The sequence below is a fragment of the Rhamphochromis sp. 'chilingali' genome, assembly GCF_963969265.1.
Source record: "Rhamphochromis sp. 'chilingali' genome assembly, chromosome: 17".
NCBI lineage: Eukaryota > Metazoa > Chordata > Actinopteri > Cichliformes > Cichlidae > Rhamphochromis > Rhamphochromis sp. 'chilingali'.
The window spans coordinates 15,575,456-15,587,954 of record NC_137944.1 but is presented as its reverse complement, the minus strand read 5'-3'; the positions used below and the strand labels follow the sequence as shown (position 1 = coordinate 15,587,954).

General features: G+C 42.2%; 2 protein-coding genes across 2 annotated transcripts; one reads left to right on the top strand and one right to left on the bottom strand.

The window, feature by feature from the left end:
* Positions 1-1,920: 1,920 nt before the first annotated feature.
* On the top strand, positions 1,921-4,565 carry dlx6a (distal-less homeobox 6a). Its single transcript, XM_080863396.1, has 3 exons — positions 1,921-2,611; positions 3,324-3,517; positions 3,762-4,565. Exons 1-3 carry the CDS (start codon positions 2,305-2,307, stop codon positions 3,999-4,001), a joined length of 741 nt encoding a protein of 246 aa, XP_080719522.1. The 5' UTR covers positions 1,921-2,304; the 3' UTR covers positions 4,002-4,565.
* A 3,977-nt stretch (positions 4,566-8,542) lies between these two features.
* dlx5a (distal-less homeobox 5a) lies at positions 8,543-10,341 on the bottom strand. Its single transcript, XM_080863537.1, has 3 exons — positions 9,695-10,341; positions 9,109-9,293; positions 8,543-8,879 (listed from the first exon to the last, which is right to left on the bottom strand). Exons 1-3 carry the CDS (start codon positions 10,050-10,052, stop codon positions 8,565-8,567), a joined length of 858 nt encoding a protein of 285 aa, XP_080719663.1. The 5' UTR covers positions 10,053-10,341; the 3' UTR covers positions 8,543-8,564.
* Between the last annotated feature and the right edge of the window lie 2,158 nt (positions 10,342-12,499).

Here is a 12,499-nt window from a genome sequence, read left to right as displayed (position 1 = left end):
TGTAGTAGGACTCAAAGGCGATTAGAAAAGCTATCGGATCTGGTTTCTCCTCTGCGTGTCCAAGTGGAACACGGGCAGGGGAATTGGCCACTATGCTAGATCACTGAGGGGTGACCAAGGTGGGCTGACTCATTCCAGGTCTGCGAGGCCACACTCTTTGCTTAAAATAGCGAATTACAAGAGGCAATAAAATCATTCGTCAATGTCAGCAAAAGAAGCTCTTACCTGCAGCCCTCCCGACGACAAAAGAGCAACTCTGATTAATCTGAATCAGACTCGCTTAATCTAAAGGACTCTGCAGGAATAAAACAAATCCATGTGGATGCCTTCGGCTGCAACACATCCCTGCCTCTGTGCTCCCCAACTTGCTCCGCTGCTGTAAAATGATTATCCGGCTGGGTTGTGCACTTTTAAATCCCACAAAGTAAATAACAACCGTAGCTGACGATAATAGCAAGGTACCAAGTTCTTGTTACAGAAAAGGAGAAAATTGAAACTAAACGCTGCATTTAGACAACCATTTTTGATAAGAGGATAATTGAGGCCACACTGGCGTATAATTAGGGGATAATTTATGCTATATCCACTTTTATTCCACCCTCCCAAAATAAATCCAGTCCATAATCATTACAGGCGAATTGTTCTTAATTTTATAGCTGCAATTTGAGTAAAGTGTGGCCGCTAATCAAATAGGTTTTCGTAGTAACTTGATTGCAACCATAATTATTTTGCGTCGCCTTTTTTTTTTGTTTTTGTTAAATCGCTAAATGCCACATTGCGTGGAAAAAAATGCTGAAAGTGGTGCAAAACATGATTTGAATACCTATTGCATTATTATAAGCGGAAATAGCATTTTATTCTTATTTGCTACTCGAACATGGCAGCCCTTGGAGACAAACTGTATAATTTACATATATTGAGGACCCTATCAGGCCTCATATTGCAACAGGGATAAAAGACACTGTCAGTTTATCCGGGTATCCACCCTTCTATCTGCAAAATAACCTATTGTACCTCAGGCATATTGTTATTTGATGTGTCACATGTACGGTATTTTGAATTGTCTGAGGATCCTTAATCATATGGTCAGTAGCCCCGGGAAAAAATGAACAGTTATAATATATGTTACTTTCAGAGCAGAAGAGGGTGGGGTTTGAAGAGGGGGACAGCTCATTAGGCAAACATCAAAGCAAATACTACACTGCAAAAAACAACAAAAAAAGTGTTTTTCTTATCAAATAGGCTGTCAAGATAAAAAATAAAAATGAAAAAGTTAAATGAAATTAAGAATAACAATTCAAGTCTAAGATAAACTTTCGCTCACTTCCAGATCTACTCCACCTGTTCCAGGTGTTTCCTTGGCATTAAACGCGTCACTCTCCCGCTATAGGCATTAATATTTTAAGTGTCACAAAATGTAAAAACCTTAAAAGAGCCACATAGTGCAGCTGGGATTATTCTTTACTCTTTTATAAATTTGACTGAAAAATCCTTTTTCAAATAAAATTATTGCTGGTTTGAGGAGATTGGTGTTAATAGTATTATTTTTTTTTAATGTAGGGTAAAATAATTCAGTTTCGGTTTGAAATCGATTCAGCTATTCCCGAACACGTGTTTGTGTGATGCTTTCCTATATGCAATTACTTCCTCAGCAAATGAGGACCTAAAGCCAGAAAAGTAAATAGGGGAAACGTAAAGACTGCCCGCTTCAGATTAAATCAAAGTGCATGCTATATGTTGCGCGTCGCGCGTAATTTGGAGTTTGGGTTAAAAAACAAAATCGACTCGGCAGTTTCCAAAAGAGCGGAGGTTTTTTTTTTTCTCTCCCCCTTTTTTTTAAACGTGTGGGGCTTGTCTGTAGGAATTAGGCGTCTTTCCCACCACATATTATTTCCCCCATAGTTGTGGTGGGAGCTGGTAAGGTGGGTTAACTCCAGCTCAAGTCTCCGTGAAGCGCAGAGCAGTGATGACGTTGGGTTGGATGACCAATCGGGAGGCGCTGCCCTTTGGAGACAAACCATTTTACTTGTAGTGTCTGCATCAAGTCTGGAAGCAAGGGCTCAATTTTAACAGAATCCACCTTAAAATCTCTCCCTTAACTTATGCCTACCTTCCACCACTTTGAGTGAGAATATCACAGGACAAGGGGGGGAAATAAAGACGCCTCTGGAAAAATCGGGTGTTAATAGGACAATATCTGCTCGCGGTGGAGAGAGGGGAGAGAGACAACAGCACAGCGAGAGAGAAAAAACCGATTTGGTCTTGAGAGAGAGGGGGGTGAGTGCTCTCAAGGCAGAAAATTCGATGATGACCATGACTACGATGGCTGACGGTCTGGAGGCTCAGGACTCGTCCAAGTCTGCTTTCATGGAGTTTGGACAGCAGTCGCACTCACAGCAGAGCTCCCCATCGATGGGCAGCGGCCACTACCCGCTGCACTGTCTCCACTCCGGCTCACACTCTCACCACCAGCACGACAACACCCCGTACCCCGGGAGCAACACCTACAACAGGTCGTTACCTTACCCTTACGTGAGCCATCCACACCACAGCCCGTACCTGCCGTCCTATCACAACAACATGGGAGGACAGACAAGGTTAGACGGCACAGGTAAGAGACCCGCGTTTTTCGCCAGCCAAATGGAAAATGCACCACAGCGTGCTCGACAGTGCCATTAGAGCATACCTCCTTCTTCTTCGTTTTCTTTTCTTTTCTTTTTTTTAGTGCGGGTGGTCCACAGTGGGGATCGAACATTTCTCCATGCCAGCCTCGTGGTGTCATGCCCAAATCACCGCACGGCCGCTCCAAATTCGGGAATTATCTTTCGAGCGTAGGCGGGCGATCGCGAAAATTGTGCGTAAATGGCACCGGATAATTCAAGATCCAGCCTTCTTTTTCTTCCTCCGCCGTCCCCTCCTAGCACTCCCTTCGGTTCCCCCACAAAATCTGCTTCAAATGCCCGGGGTGTGATCATGTCGACCGTGCAATCCTCACCAACTACTCGTGGAAATTAGGCCCGCACGCCTTGAATGTTGTAATTAGCATTTAATTGACATGTCATTACCAGCAATATCCTAAATATGACAGCGTATGAGGATTGCGGGCTGCCTCGGCGCTTAAAGCCAACGAGGGAGAGAGAGATGTCAGCGTTTATCAGCCAGAATTTTCATTGTTTTTTTCTCACATTGTTTGTCCCCCCTCGATTTACTCTTTACCGCAACTATATATATTTTTTCAGCGTGCTTCCTGCACACAAATGAACGCGTACAGCGTGCCTGTGGGCTTGAACAATAATAATAACGTTTGCTTGTTTTTGTTGCAGAGCAGCAGAAGACGACAGTGATCGAAAACGGGGAGATTCGTTTTAACGGCAAAGGCAAGAAGATTCGCAAACCTCGGACAATTTATTCCAGTTTGCAGCTTCAAGCACTGAACCACCGTTTCCAGCAAACACAGTACCTCGCTTTACCGGAGCGCGCCGAGCTGGCCGCCTCTCTAGGACTGACGCAAACACAGGTATGAGGAGAAACGCGCACTGCTTTACATTTTAACACTGCCTCCAGAAACAAAATGTACTGTATCAGTTTGGTAATTTTAATAAACGTTGTATTTTGATTTCTCACTTTATTAATCTTGTGTGCTTCTATATTTTGTATATTAATTATATTAAAAGACGAAATGTTGCGTAAATACAACTGACCTCCATGTGGGATCTTTATCCTTAACTAACGGCGCGCGCCCCTCTCGTCCTCTCCCGCAGGTAAAAATTTGGTTTCAGAATAAAAGGTCAAAGTTCAAGAAGCTGCTGAAGCAAGGCGGTAACCCGCACGAGAGCGAGCCCATCCCGGGCTCCATGTCCCTGTCCCCGCGCTCTCCGAGCATCCCCCCAATCTGGGACGTGTCGGCCTCATCCAAAGGAGTAAACATGCCGGCCAACAGCTACATGCCCGGCTACTCTCACTGGTATTCCTCCCCACATCAAGACTCAATGCAGAGATAGACTGACGACGAAAGCAAGGTCAGGGAGCCTGTCTTGGAGAGGCCTCCGGATCTCGGCAATGCAGTTTCCAACGTAGCCTACAATTTGTGTCAGCTCAGAAACTGGATGCTGGAGAGGAGCAGGCAACAACAACAACAACAACAACGAAAAAAAGCCCCCTCTCTCTTCCACTCCTTTGCTGAAGGATGAGACACAGCCAAGCCTCGGTGTGTGATGATGATGACACAAACAAGGGAACTAACCATTTTTAGCGTACATGGCTGTTCAGTGGGCTCGCATTTGTTATGCTTTCATTCTTGTCACCATCTGAACCGTCAATATACCAAATATTATCAGTGACATTTTAGCCACTTTGGACAAAGACTGCTCACATTCTCTATGCGCTGCTGTGGCGCCCAGAAACCTTTTTTTTCTTTTGCCATGGTGGACTGCTTTTTTTTTCAAAATTTTCTTCCTTCAATTTTTTTCCCTCCCTGATTGTTTCTCCAACATGCAAAACCAAGCAAATTGTCTGTCTGTAAATATAATCTGCGATTTTAGTTGTACATACACTTTTTATGTTTTGTCAGATTGAGTAAACGGTGACTCAAAAACAGACTCCTGCTGTTCCATGATTTCAAAAAAAAAGAAGAAGAAATGGGTGGGGGTGGGGGGAAGAAGAAAAATATATTCATTTTAATCTAGGCCTTTTTGTGCGTCATATTGGGCCAACATCACGTCCAAAAAAGGGCCTATTTCCCGTCTCCCTGGTGTGTGCAAGCTCAGAGCAGACAACACGAGCATAAGTTAATGACACGGTGCTCACTGAAAAGCCCATTTCACTAGAGTAAACATTTTAAATAAATCCAATGAATGAAAAACTCCACAGTATATAGATTTATCAAACGCACTCAGCACCAGAGGAAATTAACTTACCCTCAACCCGCCGCTGCCTACATTCACCTCGAAAGACATTTGCTCCAGGTCCAGCTTATCTTGTCATTTTCACCCTCAATTATTAGAAGTATTGACAAAATGTTTTCTCCCTTCTCTCCGTCCTAATGCAGGCCGTTAAATGCCAAGCTCCGCGGGATCGATGCTGAACAAAGCAGCCAGCTGCAGCGGCGTTCAATATGAAGGAGATATTTGGGACAATTTGTGGGTTTTTATCCAAGTGAGGCTTTTTTTCTCTCTCCCCCATTCTCATAAATGCAGACATAATTAGGGTAATTTTTGATGTAGCCCGCTGATTACAGCGTTTTTACCGTCAAAGATAATTACCTGTAATTTTCTACCACTTTTAATACTAAAAGGCATCTTTATTTGGATTTGAGGTAGCACAGATGGAACAAAAGGGAAAATTATTCGGTTATTCATATACAAATTGCTGAGAAGAGTGAGCGCTCGGGATATTATCTGAAATTACAACGCTGAAAAGCTTCATGCAGCTGTCAAGTCGCGGATGTCCCACTGGCGCACATTCAGCATACCTGGGCCCCCAGGCTGGGGCCTATCTGCTCCTGGGCCATGATCGGGCTGCAGGGAGCCGAAAGCAGCAGTCGAGTAAACATCAACAGAGCTCATAAATACGCAGTCGCGCATATTCAGCACCAGAAAATGACGATTTTTAATGGCTTTGATGAGTTTCAGACAGATAGATAGATAGATAGATAGATAGATAGATAGATAGATAGATAGATAGATAGATAGATAGATAGATAGATAGATAGATAGATAGATAGAGCTACAGTAGATGGGGGTGGGGAGTGAGAGATGTGTCACTTGCTCTGCGATGCTCACACTTCTCACATAAAAGCTGCAAGCACTGGACAACATTTCATACAAATTTTCATGCAAATTGTACCACATTAAATCTCGAAAAGGCTTCCACAATCCAAACAGCCTCTCTTTAAAAGAATATATATATATATATATATATATATATATATATATATATATATATATATATATATATATATATATATATATATATATAAAGTAAATCAGATTTTAGATTTTTTTGTCTAAATCTATATAATAAAGTAAAGTGAAGGGTGAAGGGTGTCGTCGCACCTTATCTAAGAATGGAAGCTGTGACAGAAAATATAAGACTCATCCTTACCTTCCTCCGCTTCTCTAACATAGACTAAACCCCCCAAAAAAGCGCTGCACGGTTTTTACTGCTGGTGGTTGAATAAGCAAATCCAGGTGGAAAAGTGTTTGCACACCCCGGTAAGCTCTTATATATTGCCTGCAAAATTAGCTGTTATTACTGTCACTGTTTAGTGATGGCGAGCTTGAAAAAAAAAAGCCCTCTGCAATCAAGAACCAAGCGCATCTTTGCAAATTATAGGTAATTGTCAATGTCCAGATTATGATAATGGAGGCCCTAATCCTGGAGAATAATTATTGTGGAGTGTTACAGTTGAAGCTGTCCAGTAAAGCTAACTGTCATTATTTAGACTCGATTTGCAAAACGGGGGGAAAACTAGCTGAGTGGAAAATGTTCGGTTGGGAAATAAACGGAGGCTCTCGATATAATGGCACCACAAGTGTGTGTGTGTGTGTGTGTGTGTGTGTGTGTGTGTGTGTGTGTGTGTGTGTGTGTGTGTGTGTGTGTGTGTGTGTGTGTGTGTGTGTGAGAGAGAGAGAGAGAGAGAGAGAGAGAGAGAAAGGTGTGTGTCTTTGTGTGTGTGTGTCTGTGTGTGTATGTGTGTGTTTGTATGTGTAGGAGACATATAAACCCGTGTGTGCCCGTCTGTTCGCGCGCCAAAGTGTTCTTGATCACGTGCACGTGCCCTGTTAAATTTTTACATTTCTGGAGTGACACACTAGCATCGCAGTGACCGCTCTGCAGTTTCGTTCACAGCAGAAATCGTGCTTAAAGCAGCAGAGCTGCCAGTGCTTTAGGGACAGCGTTTCCTATAGCTGTGTGTGTGTGTGTGTGTGTGTGTGTGTGTGTGTGTGTGTGTGTGTGTGTGTGTGTGTGTGTGTGTGTGTGTGTGTGTGTGAAGTCTATTCAGTGGGCTGCAATCAGGAAGAGGGTTCTGTGTCAGGTGGAAATGGTAACTTGCATGGGTCAGTGTGTGGGTCAGATGCAGCATTGTTTAGTGTATGTTGTGAGAGAGAGAGAGAGAGAGATAAAGTGAGAGAGAGAGAGAGAGAGAGAGAGAGAGAGAGAGAGAGAGAGAGAGAAGGGGAGGCATTTTGTGTGCAACATTTGTAAAAACTCACTTATGTGATCTTGGCGCATATGGTCGGGCAGATTCAGTTAGATCAATTCTCTTAAGTTTGTCACAGTGGCACGGTTTGTTTAATGGATTTTTTTTTAACCCCCACTGGCAGAGCTGGTATTATCGGCTGCTAATGACATGTTCAAACTGTGTAGGATTTTCTTCCTTTTTCTTTTCAGTTCTTGCATTTTTTAAGCAGGAAGGTGGGCTGTGTACGGCGGCCGGGAGTGGCAGAGCTCTGGAGCCGGTCTACCCCCACAGGAATGCGGATTGTCTCAGATCTCCGTGCCGCCCCCCTCGCCTCCTCTCTTGCCATTCAAAGCGACTAATTGTAGGGGACACAAAGAAGTGAGAAAGGCTGCAGACCGTCTGCAGGAAGAAGCGGGCACTTCCCTTACAGACTATCTTAAAGACTCAATCAGGTGCAATAATAATAAGAATAAAAATATGAAGAAGAATACGGGGACTGACTGAAAAATATGAATTATTACTGTATCATGAGCAAATCCTATCATGTTACCATTTGTCTGATAAAATTAAAAATGACATTAAGAAGATAAGCTACTGCCGACTTACTATAGCAATAATAGATGCAATATTACAGAACAAATACACCCAGCTCGATTCAGTAAAATGTGATTGGTGTGGTCGGCTGACGCTTACCATTGCCTGTACCGTTCCTTTTACAGGTATTTATCTTGACAAATGTTTGCTTGATGTAAGCTCAGTCACAAATTTGCCCTTTAATTTTTCCGATTTTGCATTCATCGCAAATGGATAAACTGCCTTCATTCAAATATGTTTTTTTTTAATTGTCATTTCTTAGGAAAAAAATAGACTAAATTTTACCTGCAAAAATCTTTTCAGACAAATACCATTTTTTAGTAAATATAAAACATAAAAACCCCCCAAACGACGCACTCCTAGGCCGTAATTGCACATGAAAACCATTAAGATTTGATGCTGATCGTTCAGCTCGACGTACCTCGCAGCCGTGATTTACAACCTTGTGGAAGCAAACAACAAAAAAATGTCACCTGAGGCTGTCTGCGAGCTTTTGTCGTGATTTTCAGAGAAAATAACTGAGGGTTTAAAATAACAAGAGACTGCAGGGAGGCAGGGGGGTGGGGTTCAAAGTTCCATTGTCCATTTAAACGTTTAATAGTCTTCCAAAATGCAATAAATTACATGCACACATTTACACATTTTACACGTTTCTTCTATGACTGCCATCAAATACATTGCATATTCCTCTGAAATTTGAACACGAGTCCCATAGAAGGAGGGGGAAATGAAATCAACAATAGGTTTGTTTTTTGTTTAGTGTAGTTTTCTTTCTTTTCTTTTTTTTTCAATATAACGTCCCCGCTCCAAGAGCCAACGAATGCTGTATTGAGTTAGGGGTCTGCAGGTGGGAAATCATGGAGCTGCCGGCTGAGGTGTACCATGACCCCGTGTTTTCCAAAAAGTTAGAAGCCGTCGTGTTGATGCTTTGTGGCTGTAGACTGTGCGGCCTGGAGGGACCCTGTGTGTCCCAGACGGCCGGGGACTGTGGAGAGTTGCAGGCCATGGGGTCGCTGGAGCTGGGGCTGTGTTCCGGGGGAAGCTCGCCGTTTTTCATGATCTTCTTCATCTTTGATCTTCTGTTTTGGAACCAAATTTTCACCTGTAAGGAGCCAAAAATCGCATTATTATTATGATTACTTCCGAAATCACCTCAAAAACAAATGGAGCTTAAAAAACGCTCCTTGCGTAAAAGCGCACAAAGAAAGCCAGAAAACATCGCAAAATCATTATTTTATTCTCAACATTTGAAACACTTAAAACACGATAATTTCTTCCAAATTAAAAGTGATTTGAGAGATCTGAGATGTATTTTTCATCGAAAATCCCACCTGTGTTTGCGTTAGCCCCAGCGAGGCGGCCAGTTCGGCTCTCTCCGGCAGCGCCAGGTACTGTGTGTTCTGAAACCGCCTCTGCAAGGCGGCCAGCTGGAAGCTGGAGTAGATTGTCCGGGGTTTTCTCACTTTCTTCGGCTTGCCATTCACCATCCTCACCTCAGGCTCGCTTATCTCTTTTTCTATTAAAAAACAAAAAAACAAAACCGTGTATAACCATGTATCCATTTCCCCCAAAACCGCATTATCGGAATTTATCTATTACGTGTGTGTGTGTCATCGTTCAGATGTATTAAAATAACAGTAATAACAAAAAAACATACATTTTTATGGACCAGATGCATTTCAGTCCAACTAAAAGGAAAGTAAGTGGTTCCTTTAAATGGACTTAAATGAAATAATTTGAAGCATGCATTTGCATTTTTTCTTTTAATTACGCATTTATAGACCTTTAGTGCAAATCAGCAGTCGACGAAATGGTAAACCTGGATAAAAAATTTAAAAAACCAACCATATATTTATTTTTTCTTCATAACCCTCTAACAATCTGCTTTTATTAAAATATAAAATGTTAGGCCCGTACCTTGTGGACTCGGCTGGGCTTGCACTCTGCTGTAAGTCCCAGCATACTGGTGGTAGGAGGGGGTCGTGTAGGAGCTGTAATCTGTGTAGGATTTTGTCGAGTAATTTCCAGCAGATCCGTTTACACCCGGGTACTGGTACTGATAGGCATTCAGAGGCTTCCCGTAAGAGGTGGAGCTGGGCGAGCAGTAGCCGTGAGCGACTCCTCCAGCGGGACTGTAGTAGCCAGAATCCGTGGCGGAGGATTCGGGTAAAGTAGGAGATTCCTGAGACGGATGGTGCATGCTGGAGAGTTGAAAGGAGCTCTCAAAGTCTGCAGATTTCACACTCGGGATCCTCCGGTCAAAAACTCCGGTCATACTTCGAGAGAGAGCGCGTGGGTTCGTTTTTATTTAATCAGCAGGGGAAAAAAACACGAAAGAAAAAAAAATCAATAATAAAAACCGAGAGCGTCTGTCTCCAGAGCGGTGTAGAAAAAAAAACTACACTGGCATTGTTGAAAGGCTCTCAGGCCGTCGGGCTCTGGTGAAGACTGCAGCCAGCCCCACAGCAAAGACTTGGTTAAATCCTAAATCGCGCTCTTACGCACTGCAGGGAGGATCTGGTTCCATTGGCCAAGGCGCACACAGACACAGCTACACCCAATTCACTCCGCCAGCTTTCTTATAAGGGGGGAAGCCACCCGGGCTGCATGTTGGCTGCATTGTTGTGTTTTTATACTATCAATCAATGGCAGCAATTAAAGTGTCGCCAATTCATCAGAAGGATAAATTAGAAGGACAAATCCTATTACCAAAAAGGCCCGTGCTGCAAGAGCCACCGATTATCACGCTTGTCTTTATTAATCTTTATTTACGCGTTTTTATCAGAACAGAATTCACTAGCTGCTCTAGTCACGCATGGAAACATGGAATCATGAAAACTGAGCAGCTTAAGCCAATGAGCTCGGGTTTTTTATACATACATATATATATTCTCATTTTCGTTTTAAGAGGCACATAGCCTAACCCCCATGGAAATTTCAAAAAAGCTTTTCTTGCATCAAATGAATGATGCCAAATATTCTGTACATCATCGGCAAATCAAACACGGTCTGTTTACACAGCTCGGCATCAATAAACGGCTCATTAAATATTAATCCATGTTATTCCCTCCTGAAGCATGCTGCCGAGCACACAAACCAGAGCTCCGGCCGTCAGCCCACACATTCAGTGGTAAACAGCGCCGACAAGAGGACAAAGCGAGGGGCTGCACGTCGTTCACCTTGGCAAACCCACAACACAACATAAAATAAATGCACTCAAATTTGACAGAACCCAGACGCCCAGATTAAAAATATACCCATTAGATTAAATTAACGGGGAAAGGGGAATCACGTGACACTGGTAACAGTTTAATCTGATAAAAGAGCCTGCAACTGTTTCAAAGTTTTGGAAGACTACATGGGCGTTTCAGCAGGTGCTGCTAACTGGATGCACACATGCGGAAACATTCTGCATGTTTCATAACTCAAATCTGCAACTCATACAATAAATAATTTAATTTAAACGGCATCAGCTACGCGAAACCAGGCTCACAGTTAAAGAGACATGCAGCACTATCTACTCTCCGAAAACAGAAAGAGAAAGAGCCCCCGAAAACAATAACGCAGATTCATTTAATGTGACATAAATACATAACTACACATTAATAAACAAATGGCTTACACAGTGACACCCCTCCATGTCAGTCATATCATTTTAAATAGACCCTCTAAATGTCCCATGGATGGACAGGATTAGAAATGAGTCAATTAGAAAGAGGCGAGGCTGAGATGGTTTGGACATGTGCAGTGGAGGGATAGTAGATATACTGGGCAAAGGGTGCTAAATAAGGGATAGGAAGAGATGGCGGTTGTGGCAATCGCTAAAGAGACCAATGAAGAAGGATCCCTCTTATTATTGTTTTTCTTTCACCCCAGTCAGATGTAAAATGGGGAATCTGGATGAGCAAATAATAAATAAACATACACATTCAAAAACATTCAATAGAAACAACCTACCTGTGTGTATCGTCTTCAGCTTTTTTGTTACTATAGACAATAATTCACTTCTTGAGCGTGTACATCTAATTTTATTTCATTCATTCCGCTTAATTAAAGTTTAAGTAATTTTTAGCATAAGTAAAATTCAACGTGTAATATAAAATCACATGGCTTGATAAATCTTCTGTATGTACCGTCGTTATATTATAATGAACTATAACGTTGGAATTTCTTTGTGGATCCATTACCATGCACTAGCTATGGGTATTATAAAAAAACAAAACAAAAAACTTTGGTACCCCGGAAATGCTTCCTCCGCCGAAGAAACAAACTACTTGGTATGTTGCTGTGCTTGTTGACATTTTTAAAAACCGAGATTCGTGGCTATATACATATATATGTACGTATTTAAACCAGACCTGTATTTTAGCCAGGTTATAAAAAGTCATGTTGTTTTTTAAGCCAGGTAAGCGATCTCTGTGGTGGTTTTTTTTAAAGATTTGAATTAGCATCACTACTGAGACCGCGCAGCGTGCGTCTGACGTCACCGAAAAGCAAGATAGTTCCCCACTTTGCATAAATCTAACCGTTAATATTTCCCCTCAAGTCGAAATAACCGTATTTGAAATGTTTGCAACCGTGTAAAATGTTAACTTTGGCTAATAAAATACTAAATCTGATAGGAAACGTGATTTTTCTAAATTGTGTTATATTGTGTGTACGTATGTGTTATATAGTATGTGTTTTATTTATTTTAAAAAAGAATCAAATTTCGTGGACTGA